We start from the raw sequence: 17114 nt of genomic DNA, 5'->3' as shown, positions 1-17114 counted from the left end.
TCTGTTGTGCTTGGAATTTTGTGCCAGAAAGGAACCTCCTTAAGAGGAACATTGCAATTTGTGAGTAAACCAAATCAATACACAGGACAGATCTGGAAGCTTTAAAGGTATGATGGATGCAATCTGCCCTGGTGAAAATAGGCCATGTCTGTGTCTGTGATGGACTGGCGTCTTATCCAGGGTGTATCCTGCCTTGCACCCATTGCTTGCTGAGAGCGACTCCGGCTCACCTGCAGACCTGTAGTGGATAAATAATAATAATTAATAATTGCTTATACTTATATAGCGCTTTTCTGGACACTCCACTCAAAGCGCTTTACAGGTAATGGGAACTCCCCTCCACCACCACCAATGTGCAGCATCCACCTGGATGATGCAACGGCATCCATAGTGCGCCAGAACGCTCACCACACATCAGCTATCAGTGGGGAGGAGAGCAGAGTAATGAAGCCAATTCATAGATGGGGATTATTAGGAGGCCATAATTGGTAAGGGCCAATGGGAAATTTGGCCAGAACACCAGGGTTACACCCCTACTCTTTTCGAGAAACGCCCTGGGGTTTTTAATGACCACAGAGAGTCAGGACCTCAGTTTTCATCTCATCCGAAGGACGGCGCCTATTTTAGAGTATAGTGTACCAGTCACTATACTGGGGCATTAGGACCCACATGGACCACAGGGTGAGCGTCCCCTGCTGGCCCCACTAACACCTCTTCCAGCAGCAACCTTAGTTTTTTTTCCAGGAGGTCTCCCATCCAGGTACTGACCAGGCCAACACCTGCGTAGCTTCAGTGGGTTGCCAGTGGTGAGTTGCAGAGTGATATGGCTACTGGTTGTAAAGCTGTTAGAAAATAGATGGATGGATATTCAGGCTGCAAATAACTTTCTTATCACAAATTAAATGCAGGTGTCAAGAAATGTCAGATAAACCTATTATTGAAAAGATATTCATTCATGGGAAAAGCATGATTTGTGGATTCTCTCAAAAAAGACGATTGCTCTGCGCGCAGGCTGAAACTCTACAGCTCAGACATTACTAGTTCTAGCCTGGGTCCCGTCACCAGTTGTATTTCTCAAACCAATGCTTCCCAAATGGCTTCGACTCATGGAATACTTTGCGGCATACCAAAAACCAGGTAGAGAAGTGTGAAATTGCTTTGCTATGCTTAAGTCAAGGACACTGGGGTTCATACCCTGCTCTTTCAAACATCGTCATGGGATCTTTAATGACCAAGTAGTCCGGACTTCAGATCAACTCATCTGAAGGACAGCACTATTAATAGTACAACACAGTTGTCCCCATAACCATGCTGGGACATTGGACTGAAAATTCTGGTCCTGAGGAATAGTGTTACCTGCAGGTCTAACAACCCCACTTACAGCAGCAACCTGGTCTTCCTTAATGGTGTCCTATTTCAGTACTTCAGTACAGGCACTGCCTTGCTTAGCTCCTGAGAGCTGACAAGAACAGGTAGTGTGAGGTAACAAGGAATTGCAGTGAAATTTTTTCATCTCTAATTTTGTGCCTACTGCGATGGACTGGTATCTCGTCCAGGGTGCGTCCTGCCTTGTTCCCACTGCATGCCAGGATAGGTACCAGCTGCCCAACGAAACTGTATTGGATAAAAAAGTTAGAAAATAGATGGATGGATTTTGTGCCTAACAAGCAATTTTTGTTCACTACTGCTCGATGTTGCTCGAATTGAAAAACTGAACATAGTATTTTAGTTTGAGTTAAAATATAATCACATCCATAGAACATTCCAGCACTGTCTGTTAAGGGGTACATTACATTTCATTTAGGGGTATGTTTTGCTGAAGCTAACCTGTTCAAAACTATGACTAAACCACCCCCTCTTGTGGTGCACGATAGATTACCCATGGATGTTTTTTAAACTGGAGATCTGTTCCAGGACAGAAAATTGTACATCTTTTTCTCCTTTCTATACACACACATCTGTTTGCATATTTAAAGCCCGTGGTTTCTGTACCTGAAGAAAATAGGATTTGACTGCTTTCAAGTCACGATAGGCACATTTTAGGTATAATAGCCACAAAAGAGAAAAACAATACCTAAACTTAAAGAGAATATTCTATTGGATATCTTTCAGGCAAAATACAAGCTGTTACCACATTACAACTTCAGCTTTGTTAAACTGCCTACACAAAGTAATAAAAATGTTATTTAGAATTAGTTTTCCAATCTTCTCATGGCAAATCAAATCATAGGTAGATTTAAAATTAAAATATATCAAATCCTAATTAATGAGACAGGAGGGGTAGCTGACACATTCTCCAGAATTTAATGGTTTTAGTGTTTTCGATTAATCAATAATCATCATAATTTTATAATGTGATTATAAAATCTAAAAAAAATATATGAAAAAAGTCAGGCACTGCAGTGTAACATGAATAGTTTGTTCACCATGCTTTATTAAAGTACAGGTTAAGGTCTCCATATGTAACAGGGGTTAAAAAGTGCCTAAGAAGTTATCAAAGTACTTTAGACATATAAAAATATCAGTCTCTGAATGCATAGGTTAAGTCAAATCTATATCTCTTCTCCATGGACGTGAATGTTTTTTTACATTTAGTGTTAAGAAACAGCTACAGGTCTTCACTAGGGCTGGACCTCACACTCCATTTGTTAGCATGAATTCAGCCCAAGCAACCTTTTTAATAATTTCATTAGTTGATGAGAAACTCAGTTACATCACTAAGGAGCAGGCTGTAATGACGATCTAGACCAGACCTAAAGGTTCAGTATTTGAGTATAAGAAGTCCTGAATTAAGAGTCCCATTCCAGAATATATACTGTATTTCTGGCACGAATTATGCTCAATGGAGCAAACTGACCTGCAAGCCCTTATTTCTGGAAAGTGGAGGACTAATCTGGATACAGCATTTTTTACATTTACCCTCACCTGGGATCACGTTACTGTGTGATTGTATTTCCTAAGCCAAGTAATCAATTTGTTTGCTAAAGCCATTCATCTGATATTCTACCTTATTAAATCTTGTGTGACTATTTCTAAACTTTAAAGTTCAAGTGGTTGTTTTCTGGGTCTGAAATGATTAAACAAGGCAAGATAAGGCAATTACCAACTCAATTAAGGAATCCATGAAGTAATTTTAAGATCTCACAAGAACCAGGACAGGAAAGCTTTAATCCATAAATGTGGTTAAAGGTACAGAACACCATTCACTCCAGTTAACTCCACAAGAACTTTGCATTGATGATTTATGTAAGGAACAGGCTTCTTTAAAGGAATGTCTGAACCCCCTCATCCCTATAAAGCATGCTATGACCCAGTGGTCTCCAGTCCTTGTCCTGGAGGGCCACACCCATGCTGGTTTTTATTCCAGCTGACCGTAGTTATCTAATCGAAGCCTTAATTGAACTAACAGATTGTTAAATTGGAATATTTGCCAAGTTTTTTTTTCCTATTCATTCAAAGATTTGGGGTTCATACAGAGAGTGACCCAACTAGCTGAGATGACCCTCCCTCGATTTTTCAATCACATTACTTTCAATGCTAAGCGTTTATAAAGGAAAATGTGTGCTCTGACGAGCTTACTCAAAGCATTTACCAAATCTCTCAATGCATACTGTACAATCAACTGTTTACTTGTCAGAGGACTCTCTTCTCCTTATTAATGATATGGAGCCAACCCCCGAACTAGTAATGAGAGCAAAATGCAGGTTTTGTCAACTTGCAAGGTTTTTTTAATAGGGTATTGTTTTAACTGGCCTTTGACATGATAAAACACATGGAAAAAGTTGGATAATCAGCAATTCCATTGAAATAACCTATACAATGCTCCCATTTTTACTTTGGTAGCAAACAGGATCAGCATAACAGCTGCAATGCTGTTGCAACCAATTAAAAAAAAATACAGATCTAGCTGTAGCAAAGAGTTAAAATGGAGCACACTAGGAAGACCACAATTTAGGCAGATCTGCAATGTTATCATCAGCAACACAATTGCATTTGCACCTTTCACATTCTCCAGACATTTCTAATCCTCCACTGTCAGAAATACCAGCTCACTTTTGTGTGAGTCCCAGTCCCTCGTTCCCAGTGTTTATCCACAGCAGGGTTGTAAGCAAAAAAAAAAAGACTCAAAACAATTGAATAACTGATCCTCAACCAGATATTCCACTTCACACCAAAAAGAGAGGACAGCAGGGTGCACTGTGGGCAAATGATACCATCCTTGATTACAAGTAACATGGCAGCCTTAAGGCTATAGAAAAAAAAGCAATACTTTCACAAATGAATATTAACTCTTTCCTTCATCTGAAAAGTTCTAGCCTTGTCTATTTCAATTTTTTTAATTAGCCAACACTCCTCTGAAATGCTTGGCAAAAGCTGAGAAATGGATGATTAAAATGTTCTTTTTGTCATTTAGTATTAGTCTTTAATCCTGCCCAGCATGTACTCATAATTATGAACTCTGCAGCAGAAAGAGATCAAGAGATTAAAAGGTCTTGATCACTTCTGACTTAATACTTTGCTTTTAAAAAAATTTGCCACTCAAATAAGTCCACCTACACTAGCCTGCCTCAGTATTCCATAGGTCTATTTTTTTTTTTAAAGAAAGCTTTCACTCACAAAAACATTGTTGCACACAAAAACATTAAATTCATCAATTAGGAAACACTGCAGAATGCAACAGATTTGGAAGAGATGCAGAAAAGCTGTTGAAGACAATTGTTTGGCATGGATATTTTTCTTGCATTACTTTTAAAACATCGCGCTTTTCAAAGGGGTTTTGAAACCTTTTAAAGTTTCAAGAATCTAATATAAAAACAGGAAATCCCAATTTGTATTATTATGTTTGTCTCATTATGTATTCTTATAAACAGCATTCCACAGACAGCGGGGGCATTTGTGATCATACACACAAATATGTTGATTTTCACAGTGCAAAGTTATGATTTGCCAGACAGAAACTATTCAGATTCAGTAGTGCTTAAGTGTTTGAAAACAGAGCAAAAGTGCACGGTGCAATGTGGTTAGTCTCAATGTCAAACAACAAATGTACACCTGGACACTTAAAGACTGTCGTTTGGCTGACAGAAAGTCTAGCCTGTTAACAGGGCGAAAGGACAATGATAATGGGGCTCTAGCTGAATCCTCTAAACTTGCTTTCTGCTGCTTGGTTCTGAAGAAACCTTCGCCCGCATTCTAGTGACACATGATTCAATATTCAAGACTTTTTATCAAATCGCAGCTGTACAGTGTGGAGATTGCTACATGAGCCATATCTTGAGTCATTTTTATCTCCAACTCTTCATAAAACAAACCAGGAAAATGTTTTTAATAAAAGCAATTTCTGGGAGCCAGCTCTCTCAAGCTTTCTTAAATTTATGTGAAAGACTTTTACACTGTTAGATGGAAAAGTCAACATCCGGAAGTGAAGTGAAGTGATGTGGATTGCTTGGTGTTTTTAAGCAGTTTTTCAGAATGTAAGATGTTATTAAGAAAGTGAAACCTAAAAAGACTAGACATCCAGATTCTTTGTGTGGCAAGTCCCTTCAGTCTAGCAAAGTATGTCCATTTAATACACAGTCAACCCACTGAACCCGCAACCCGCTGTGGTGTATAAACATGTGGGCATACATGGCTAAACTCTTTCTAATAACCACACCCCTCTCTAAAGATAGAGCCCCAAATCAACTTCAAACTTTAATGAACCCACCAGGAGCTGTCCTGGTGATATTTTGTGGGCAATGACATGTCTTGTGGCCAACGTGTAGAATACCGGCATCAAGAATCAGGTTTGGAATTAGCAAAGCTCATTATGCTTTTTTAAATGATTAAAAAGAAACATTTAGTCAAAAAGTACTTTTAGACATATGCCATATGCCAAATGCCATAACATCAGTATTATCGTGATCAGCACCCAGAAACCACATTCAGTTATCTAACTCTGAACAACTACAAAGTAACTTCTAGTTTCAGAGCACCGTAATACAGTACAATTGCTACTATGAGCCTCACGTACCAGCTTAATGAGTAAACTGTCACAAGTCTCGCAACGCTTCTAAAACATTATTTTATAAATAGGTTAGCAGTATTTAGGTTATTTGTTATCAGAAATATTATATGAAGGAAAACATTTTAACTCTGGGCTGCTTAAGACTTTTTCAAAAATCATTCATGGTTTTATACTGTTTTAATGTAGAAAAACAACAAACAGCTTTGACGACACAATTAAAATATGATCTCAAAATCAATCGCCTTGCCATAGGAGAAATAGTTCTGTGTTAATACGATAAGTCGCAGTAGAAGTGTTTATGAGGTAATATAAAGTTAATGTTAGTCACAGTCAGCACATAACAGTATTGAAGCTTACTTTACAGACTGTTAAAAAATATAGTGTAATGTGTTAACACAGGAAAAACCCAGCTTATTAAACCTGAGAAAGCAAATAGATCATGTTTATTCTCTATAAGGTACCAGTTACATAAAGTTATTAATTGTGCTTTTTTCATTTTAAAAATATATCCTCTAAAATTATCACCAAAGGTCTTAAAAATCCAATTCAATCAAAAATGATAAAAAAAACAGTTCAAACCAGGCTTCTGCTGAATACACGTAAAAAAAAAAGATTCCATTATTTCAGCCAATAATTAAAAAAACCTCTGTTCTGTGAATAAATAGGTCACAGAAGAGCCTGCCTGGTTCCTGTTATCTATAAGACACTCAGGCTGCCACTCATTATTCTGTGCACTGTCACACAGCGAGTAAAACTCACCCCGTATTAAACAAATTAACAAACACTAAATGGGAGTTACCATTTTCTTTCAAACAAGCTTTCCTCTGCAAAATCTTAATTATCACCAATAAGGGTGACCCAGCCTTACTGATAACAGTAATACTGTCTCAAATCTGAAAACTGCCCCCCCTCCATGACTAGTAAATTATGAGGGAAATGATCAGCATTTTAAAGAGACAGTAACTACGAGATTAGACATTACTCGCCTAAAGAATCTAACATACACAGTTGTTTAGTGTTTTGTAGGTACTCCTACTATAAAAAAGATTCTCTCTTCCTTTCCAGACAAAGTTTAGCAAAGTGCTTTTCAGGAAATGTTGCTCCTTTTAGTTACAGTATAAATTACAAGAGAAGGTAATCTACAGTATTTTGATGGGGGATTATGCAAAATACAAACCTCATTATTCCAAAACATCACTGGAAAAAAACAATGGAATAATTAAGATACAAGGCTGAGAGTTACTGGAGCTTTTATCAACATGGAAAACTTACTTAAAACACTCAACAGACACTCCCCACAACATTAACATCTCCTGGCTTCCTGCTGTGTCTTTCAATTCATTGGTTTTATAAACACATTTGTATTTTCAGTCACTAGTGGTATCGCAGATTTATTCCTTGACAGTATGTGTTGTTTTTCATGAGCCTCTGGGTTGTACTACAGTATGTTGTATTTTTACAGTGAAATGCAATCAAGTGATATTATATGTTAAAGCTTTTGAAAATACATTTTGTACATATGTATTTTTCTATTCCTTTTCCAAAAAACAGTCATGGCTGCAGTCCACATACTTAATCTTTCACATGATAAATGGAGGTACAAATGTGCTTTTTAAAAAATCACGGCATTGTGTGGTCAGTCACGAAATGTTTACGTCACAAGAAATACAACTAAAACTGCTCTGAAATAAAAATGAATAATAAGTAGTAAGTAAAGAATTGAGTAAGACACCAGTCGTGGATAACTGAGTCATGTCCAGTCCATTCTTTAACTTGTTTGTTTGCAGAATTCAAATTATTCTCTATTTGTGTAAATATTTGACTTTCAAACACCTACTTTCCATATTTCACTTTCACATACCAATTACTTACATATCATGGTGCACTTGAAAATAAGTATGAAATTCACCTCTCTTTTTTATTTCATATATTAAATTGCTGTCTCGTGATCCCAGTCTTTATGTGCCATAGAATCCTAATCTCCCTTAAAATGGAAAGGAACTGCTTAAAACACTTGTCAAAACCTTAGATTCGCTAAAATAAAAACGGAATCTGTTTAAAACATGGATGATATCATTAAAAGACAAATAAGGAAAAAAAATTGCTTGTTAGAGGTTGTTTCAGCACTTTTAAAGTGTTAATTTAATATCTACTGTGTATGCATCTTTCTTCTAGGATGACTCATATAATATAGTAGATTAGTATCTTTAATAAGAGTAATAGATTTCAAGGAAATTTACTGCAAAAAGATGAATTCTTGTAATCTCTGACTCTTATCACTAAAATACCTTTCTCTCAGGGAGCTAAACCCTTTCTAGTCAGTCATCAGAGAAAAAAAATATGCCGAAATGAATACATACGCCACAGCAGTGACCCATACCCTGTGGTGTATAACAAAAAGACTTTGCCTAAAAGGAAAAAGAAAAACATCACTGCTAGAAATATGTATCATACTGCAAACTGAATCATACCACATCACACACCTCTGAAAGTGGAATAATGTAATAGAAACCAGAGGGGGAATAAACCTTTCAGCCTACTCAAGTGTTTTCACCAGCACACATGTAAACAGATTCTGCGTGGTGTGCTCCGCGGCAAGCTAGTAAGTGAGCTTCGACGCTTTCATATTGTAGCAGGGCTTGTCTGTCAGGGAGGACTGTCCCGTGGCTGAAAACAAGGCGAGGCCTTCCGTCTTCTCCAGCACAACCTCCAGCTCCTGGAAATCCTGCAGCCTGGCAACATCTTTGTCCTGACAAGGGAAAAAAATATTTGTTTTTCTTTAATTCAGCATGATTGTTTCCCATACAGAAATCTTTTTGAAGGCAGCTAAGCCTGAGCCTTCCAAGAACCTGAATTTACCAGGTCGGCCCTGCCATCTGTCTTCAGCATCATGTGTCTGTGCTCTGCCCCAGGGTTAGGAACACATACTGTGAACAACTGTGTTTATAGAGAGCGAACTCTGGACACCAACTTCATCAGCATGTGAGGTGTCCTATCATCATTACAGAAAGCTTTTAATACAGTAAGAGTTTGGGGATTTCTCCTGTGCAATTTCACTTCATTGAAAACAGTGATATACAGTACAGTACTCGTCCCAAGTTGCTTAAAATTAATTAAGTCCAAGTAAAATCCTGTGGATCTCCATGGTCCTGGAGTGAGGACTGAGGAAATCATAAATAAGAAGCGTGCTTCTTACAATGTTTTTTTTTTCCTTTATTTAATGATGTTCCATTAACTATATCCTTAATTTTTGATAAAACAACCAGGACATGTCCCACTGTGCTTGTTCAGTCTCTCTGGATTTGCTTCTCTTTATTTGTTCAAATTCATTCAAACTAACAGTCTAGTGGTTAAAACAATAAAATAGTAGCCCATTTCCCCTAGACAAGACATTTAATCAGCAATGGTCTAAGTAAACACTAAGAACCCATCCCAGTCTGCACAGATAGTTAGGAGGCTGCTAAAAGGGAAATAAATATTGAATACTGTGGGAATTTAATGTTACCCTGGTTAGGACTGTAACTCTAAAAAAAAAGAGATGATGTAATCAACAATTCAGAGGGCATTTTCAAGCCAACACTTTCTAGGACATGCTAACAAGGTAGCTTAAAACATTTTTAATTATTGATTTCAAATCCCATACTCTTATGCTATGAGGCCTCTTGTGTTTTTGCAACTCCGATGGGCCTGTCGATGGTAGGGTTCCACAATCTGACTACTGTCGCCCACTAGCCTCAGTGCAGCGAACATGTTGCAGAAGTGACATCACTCTCTTGAAAGCTTAACACTGTAGAATTCTGCAGCAGTGGAAGAGTGTTTTTTTGGCACAGTGGTGTTTTGCTGCAGACTATGGAGTTGCGCCATTTCAGCTACAAGCAAGCGATCAACCGTGACCAAATCCCAGCAGGGGCAGAGCACAGGCTACACTTGTTACATGTACAGTATAGTCCTTATTTGGTAACCTCAAGGACAAATATTTTATTCTTAGCATATAATTCTCACTATCTTCCATAATATGAAACTATCATTTAAATATATTTTTTATTTAAAAATGTTACAAGCAGATGTCTAACAACAAGACACTTTTTGTATAATCTAGTAACCTCCTGTAGTACTAGCCAGATTCTACGAGCGCGTTGGTCTTTCTCAAACCTCCTCAGCACTGAGGAACTGTGTTGCTGAATGTTTGAGCATGCTGCATTGGAATTCAAGATCCTTTCCATATCAGTCCCACTTCTGACAATTTCATGTTCAAAATCACAAACAGGTTTATGATGTTTAGCCTCTTTGCAAGCTTTGATGGATATTTGCTCAGAATGATCACTGACTTTTGAGTCTGCACTTTTACTCGATTAGCCACTCGATGTGTCTAACTGGGTCCTGGTTCGAGCATTTCCACAGCCTTTCTCCAGAGCGCCTCTTGCTGGTCACGGTACACATTCTGACACTGGAGGCGTGCACAATGCAGTGATCCAGGAGGCTACATGCGTTACTCTGTTTTTTCTGCTTTTATCTGTTTGTAAAGGAGGTTTAAACTGTAAATGCACCTGTAGAGCTTTTCCTGTCAAAAGGAGCAGCCAGTGTGGTGCTCAGAGGTGTTATAGATTTAGAAGTGCCAGAGAGGAACAAGAAGAGAATTACAATTTGAATGTAGGATTTTTTTTTTACTTTACATATTGTTGCACTTAATGTTTTTGCATATTTTATGTAACTGTAGTAGTATACTACTACTAGTAGTAGTAGTATACTGTGCTTAATAGCAATACCCAAGAAAGCATTTAAAGGTAAACTAGTAATATGATGTTGGGAACCATAGCAGCCACAGGCGCCATGTTATAATCATGTTTACTGTATAACCTCTGACCTCTGGTACATATTAACAGCGCTTAACCCAGGTACTGTAGTAGACAACACCAAATGTAGCACAAAGTTATTTGGAAATTGTATTGTTACCTGTTTATTATATATTTGTAATTACATTTCAGAACCTCTATTTAGTCTAGGCAGGAGAGACCCAAAATAAAAATTTAGGATAAAGTAAGACAAATTACACTAAACAAACATATCTAAGGTGGCCCTTTTTTTAGTTAATACTTTCCATTAATGAAAACTTTTTTTCAGATGGCGTGGTGGTGCAATGATTAGTTTTGTTGCCTCACAGCACTAGGGCCCTGTTTTCAATTCTGGACCTGGGATGCTATCTGTGTGGAGTTTGTGTGATCTCTCTGCGTTTGCTTGGGTTTCCTTCCACAGTTCAAACACATATTGGTAGGTTACTTGGCTTCTGGGAAAACTGGCCATGAGGTGAGTGTGTGCTGTTTTGTTTCTGTGTGTGAGCCCTGTGATGGACTGGCTTTAGTGCAGTGTGTTTCCTGTCTTGCTTGCCAAGATAGGCCCCGACTCCCCCTGCCACCCTAAATGGTAAGAATTTTAGAAAATGTTTGAAAGGGTGGATAAAAAACTGTTTTTTCTCTTTATCTAAACAGATTTTTTTCTTTTTCAAACGAGCTTGAAAATGCTCGACCTGCTGCTGGCTACAGAATGGGGTCTGTGTCCTGGTGCTGTAAAAAATCCTGTTCTCTACAAAAAAGAATACTGTGAGTTAGCCGCTTCCTGTCTAACTTAACACTCAATTCTAAAAGCGCTGGGATTCGCTTGCCTTGCGCAGCATAGTGTTCGGTAGCTTCCGGATCTTCTCCACGTGGTCGGCGCTGACCCCCAGCTCCCGACAGCACACTCGCAGCAGGGATCTGTATGTCAGCTCCTGGCGGTCCAGCTCGACCTCGATAAAGTCATTCTCTCTCACACTGGGGTTCTGGACCCGCACCTTCAGCACCAGCTCTGCAATGCCAGTCAGAAATATTAAAATGCTTATTGAGGGCCATGCTGGAAAGGGTGCTAGGAAACATATCTGAAGGTCACCCAGGCTGTCAAGAATACTGTGATCTGGTTCCGGTAAATGTATTTTAAATTAAACTAGATCTTTAAAGCTTGAGAAGATCACCTTGAATTTCACTGTTACGTATTTGTGTCTATCTTGCAAGCACAGCTAAAAACAGGTTCTCCATACAAAGTAATGTCCTGGCAATTTAACAGTCAACTGTGTCTCAATCCCAGCATAGTGTAAATGGAACACCCCCATCAAACCCGCTTGGCTTTGAGTCTCTATGTATGCTCAGAGGATTAAGGTGTATCACAAATCTCTAGATGCTGAAATGTCCCAGCAATGTCCAAGTTCAAATTGCACAGAGGATAAAACTCCCACCTATATCCCAAGGAGATGAATATTAAAACATACAAGCAATGCTATACCTCTGGGCATACCTACAACAACAGCCAGCTGAAATATTCTTTAACACAAATTATCATGACTTCCAAATAATGGCATGATTACAGGCTAAGAGAAAAGAGGTCAGTGTGTCATTTAAATTGCTCATTCTGCTTACAAGAGCAAAACAGTTGCAAATCATTTTGAACAGCTTGTGCAGTTCCATGTGTATTTAAGTTTAAGCACTGAAGTGAGGCTTTGTATTTGAGCAAAAGACGTAAACAACAAGGTTTTACCTTGCATATTCAGTGGAAAAGCACTGGTGAAGAAAAATGGCTGAAACGCTGGCATGGAGCCCATCTGATTGCAGTTCAGCTGCTGAGGTATGGACTGCTGTCTGCCACTGCTGGCCGACACCGATGAGCTGGGGTTCCCATTAGGGGACAGTAAGGTAGAACAGACTGGTCCATTCTGAGTTGTCTTGTGTGGGTGTTCACTGTGGTTCGAATGACTGGAATCCAAGGTAGTTCCGTTCACAGATCCCAGAGAACTGGGCTGGAGGCCATTCTGTTCAGCCACTGGTATGTATGCGCTCTCTCTCGGTGTGCTGGCATCAGCAAAAGGGTTCCGTTCCTTCTCCAAGGCTGGCAAAGGTGCCTGCTCACAATGGGATACTTCCGAGGTGCCAACCGTTCCATTGTGCGATGGGACATGAGCTTCTGGAATCAGGCTAGGCTTTTCCGTCTTAACATAAGGGAATGGAGGATTCACAAGGTAATTTGGAATAATTGGCAACTCCACCTCTGTCAATTCCTCTATTTCATCTTCTTCCACTGTGAATCAAAGTTAAACAGACACTGGACTAAACTGTGTTAAGCACAGAGGAGCTATGTATGTTATCAAAGCAAATACAATAACATGGCACATGTACAGATATGATTGATGTTCAACTCAAAAGTGCTTAAACCTTAACTCCTAATTAATATCTGCAAAAGGTATCTCTAAAAAAGTCTCGAACTACAATGGCTAGATGACCTGCACAATCCAATGCCATTACTTGCACAGTAATGTTAACACAACGTGCTGCATATTAGAGCTGCATGAATCATTTGGATTGACTCTTCTTGGTCATGCTGCAGGAGAGCTGGCTGTGCTGAATAAGCACCATAAAATAAAGATCAGATGCTTGGGTTTGCATCAATTTATACCTCAAGGGAAGAAATTAAAACAACCCTGCCAAATATAGGAGAAGAATATTTTTTACATACCAGAAATTCAAGTTTAATTCATTGGCTCTAATCAAACAAAAAGTCTTCAACTGAAATTGTTTTCAATCAACACGCTTCTCAGTTTAGTCTGAGGAACTTGTTTTTCTGCACCCCTTGGAAAGTCATGAATCAGATTTATTTTTATTTTTTGCCAGAAACACTATCCAAATAACTGTTTGAGAGGATCAATTTTACTGGTCTAAAATTTAATACAGCACATTAAGTGAATGTAATACTACCAGAGGAACTTCCACTTGGTACTAAAAACTAAAAGATAAAAAATCTCTCTGTATTTAACTGCCTGCAGATTTTTGCTAAATGGTTCTTCAGTTAAACCATTATTACTTGAAGTATGAAACTATAACGTACCAGTCATCAGCAAGCAAGGCCAGAGAAACATTTGATCAAGAGCACAATGTTTAAAAAGCTGTGGGTTTTTCTTTGCAAGTAAATACACATGGGATATACTGACTGCTCCCAACAATAACTTGACAAGAAGTTGGAATGTTGTGCAGAAACAATGTAAAATTAGATGCAAGTCTTGCTGCACTGATTAACCTGTCTTAGCTGTGTTGAGACAGCTGACAAGTCTGACCCTTGATTGAAAACAGAAGAGCACACGCCAATCCATCACAATTCTGGTTTTGTTTTCCCGGAATCCAGGGTTGCTGGATCTCAACATTAAGGCTTTTCATTCTGTGTTGGGGATTTTTAGATGCGATTTTTGGCTTACCTCCTAACAGTTTTCTGATGTCACGTCTTGAAGTGAGCTGTGCTGCCTTTTCTCCTTTGGATGTAAGGACTTCTGTGTCAGCTCCCGAGCTCAAAAGGTAGGCCACGATTTGCCGGTGGTTTCTCTTGCACGCCCAATGCAGACAGGTCCTAAAGAAAGGAATAAAATCCACTTGCAGACATTTAACCTACTCCCCCGAAACCAGGCTTGTAACAGGGAAATGAGAAGGGTGTCGATATGGACTAATTAGGACAGTACTTAAAGAACTTTCTTTTGGACCATACTAACACTACATTTACCAAATGATTAGTAAAGTGGATGGTAATGTGGCACAAAGGTTAACTTTACTGCCTTGCAGCGCTGGGGCCCTAGGTTCAATTCCTGAGGTGGTTTCTGCATGGAGTTTGTACGTTCTCCTCATATTTGCCTGGGTTCTTCTCACAGTCCACAGATGTACTGATGGGTTAATTGGTTTCTGGGAAAAATTGGTCCCAGTGTGTGAATGTGTATTTTTGCCTGGGTGTGCCCTGCGATGGACTGGCATCCTGTCCAGGGTGTATCCTGCCTTACACCTGTTACTTGTGGAGACAGGCTCCAGCATTTTCCACGACCTTGTACTGGATAAAGCGGTTAGAAAGTGGATGCGTGGACTATGTAAACCCGTCACTTTTATCCAAAGCATCTTACTGAGACTAAACACTGAAATATACTTGAACAGCTGCTTCTGTACATCAAAGTATGACAAAGCCTCTGTTTAAGAGCCCAGTTGAAGGACAGAGCACAAGAAGGCTCTGTGACTCCCCTGAGGTGACAGAGGCCTCCATAAAGTTAAGCTGAGAAGGGAAAATGTGCAGTTTGATGTCATTTTTGTCAAAATCTCATCTGTTCTATGAGAGCCTTGTGTTGTGAATAGGATAATGTAGGTCTCAATAATTAGATTACACTGATGGGCTTATTACTGAGGGCTACAATAAGTTTATTGTTAATTACCAATAATTCTGATTTTCAGAAGACAAAAAATCATTTTTTGGTACATTTGTATATACTGTCTATGTATAGTCTGAATTACTTAAATCATGTTTAAAGTTTACAGCAAGGTTTCTAGAAAGCTTGCTGCAATGTTAGATTTTATAATACAACAAAAAAGAAAACTGCATCACTATTATTTAATATAGTTTAAGACTGTATAATACATCTTAATATTTTCTGCACAAAACTGCAAGAAGAAAGTACAGTTCAGTTAAAAATTATTGGAACCACCTATATTATCGTTCAAACTTCAAGAAAGCTGGTAATACTACCAATTAAAGTTTTCGTTCTCTGGCATTTAGAAACCCAATCAAAGTCACTACTAATTAAATATGATTCCTAAAGTGCATATTCATTTTATATAAGAAGGCAGTTTCTAAAATATGGGTGATATATCTGCAATATAAACTGCTTAAGAATAAGTTACTTGATTAGTTACACGTTCGAGGGTTCAAAGCAGGTCCTTGGCAGAACTGCACGTCCAAGAAAAGATATGAAATATTGAAAAATGTTCTCAGCCCTCACTGTGTTTTAAGACGTGGAAGATGGCAACAGTGTGTAAGCGATGGCATTATCTGTAGTACATTCTTGGAATATTTTCGTATTCCAATTCACGAAATTGCCTAAGCCGGCATAACTTGGTGGTACCGTTGTTATCGCACGAACGAACCGACCGAAATACACACACGAGCAGCCAATCTCGAAACTCTGTCACATTTATTCGGAGCTTTAGCGGGTATTAACTACCGAACATCCACCCAACGTGGGCAACGTGCTTATATTCGAACAATCCCGCTAAACCACAACAATTAATATATCTGAAAATAATAATCGGGCCCACGTAACCAAAACGAAACATTTAACTGATCTGGACATTTGATCTTTGCTCCGATCAGATTACTGCCTCTACCGTCGTAAAATATCGCATGCGTTATTTGTCCCACTAACTGGATTACCCGGTATTATTAAAGGCGATATACAGAACTCTAAGTGGAGGAGGAAAACACAATATAACACGGTCATACAACGTACCATCCATTTATTTCGTTTTGCGAATTGATGTTAACTCCCTTCTCCACTAATGTTCGTACTTCATCAATATCCCCGATCGCAGACGCTTCTCTCAGACGCTCTTGCAGTTCCTTATCCATCGAGGGGCTTGTCATTTTTACCACAGTCTGATGTCTTCATGAAAGGAAAGAGCGATCGATGTACTTTTCCTTTCTGACAAAACAACCTTTTTTTCCGCCAGCGATCGCCCACTATATCGGAGCCGTATTAAACACGCTCAAAAGGATGCACCGTGTATCCTAGTAAGGCCTTTTAAAACTAAAGTTGTTCATTTTGAATCCACCAAAAGTTTATAAAATGTCAACCCGTGCCAAGCCGTTTTTGACTGCCTCTCGGTGTCCAGTAAGTCGCCGTTGCGGTATAAACTACTCCTCCCATGGGGTGCAGCTTTAACTGTAACAACGCTAGGCTGCAACTTTAGTTCCTACCCTGACAATAATGCTTCCGGAGAAAGACGGCTTCAGTTTGCTGCAATTATTACTACTGCACTTTATTTTTGGAACGGACGTACTATTTGCTGGTGCCTTGTGATAACAGAGATTTGTATTGCCAATTTGTATACAATGCACAAGGTCTGACTTTAAAATTACTATACTGTGATGTCCATTTCCAGAGCGAGCGATTATAATGTTTGCTCAGTTCTAAGTGTAACTAGGTAACAATACACCCCTTAGAAAACAACTTCAATTTTGACTTTCATAAGTCAGTTTTTCTTTAAAATTTAAGATCAGATGTTTA

The 17114-nt window shown here is 38.8% G+C and overlaps 1 protein-coding gene across 1 annotated transcript; it reads right to left on the bottom strand.

Annotated features, from left to right (window-relative positions):
• Positions 1-2414: 2414 nt before the first annotated feature.
• ankrd40 (ankyrin repeat domain 40) lies at positions 2415-16776 on the bottom strand. The gene is made up of 5 exons (XM_088599388.1): positions 16338-16776; positions 14277-14425; positions 12572-13108; positions 11667-11848; positions 2415-8756 (listed from the first exon to the last, which is right to left on the bottom strand). The coding sequence occupies exons 1-5, from the start codon at positions 16469-16471 to the stop codon at positions 8607-8609; spliced, it is 1152 nt and encodes a 383-aa protein (XP_088455514.1). The 5' UTR covers positions 16472-16776; the 3' UTR covers positions 2415-8606.
• Positions 16777-17114: the final 338 nt, after the last annotated feature.

Source organism: Lepisosteus platostomus, chromosome 11 (genome assembly GCF_059453375.1).
Source record: "Lepisosteus platostomus isolate fLepPlt1 chromosome 11, fLepPlt1.hap1, whole genome shotgun sequence".
NCBI classification, from domain to species: Eukaryota; Metazoa; Chordata; class Actinopteri; order Semionotiformes; family Lepisosteidae; genus Lepisosteus; species Lepisosteus platostomus.
This window is presented reverse-complemented; position numbering and strand designations above follow the sequence as displayed.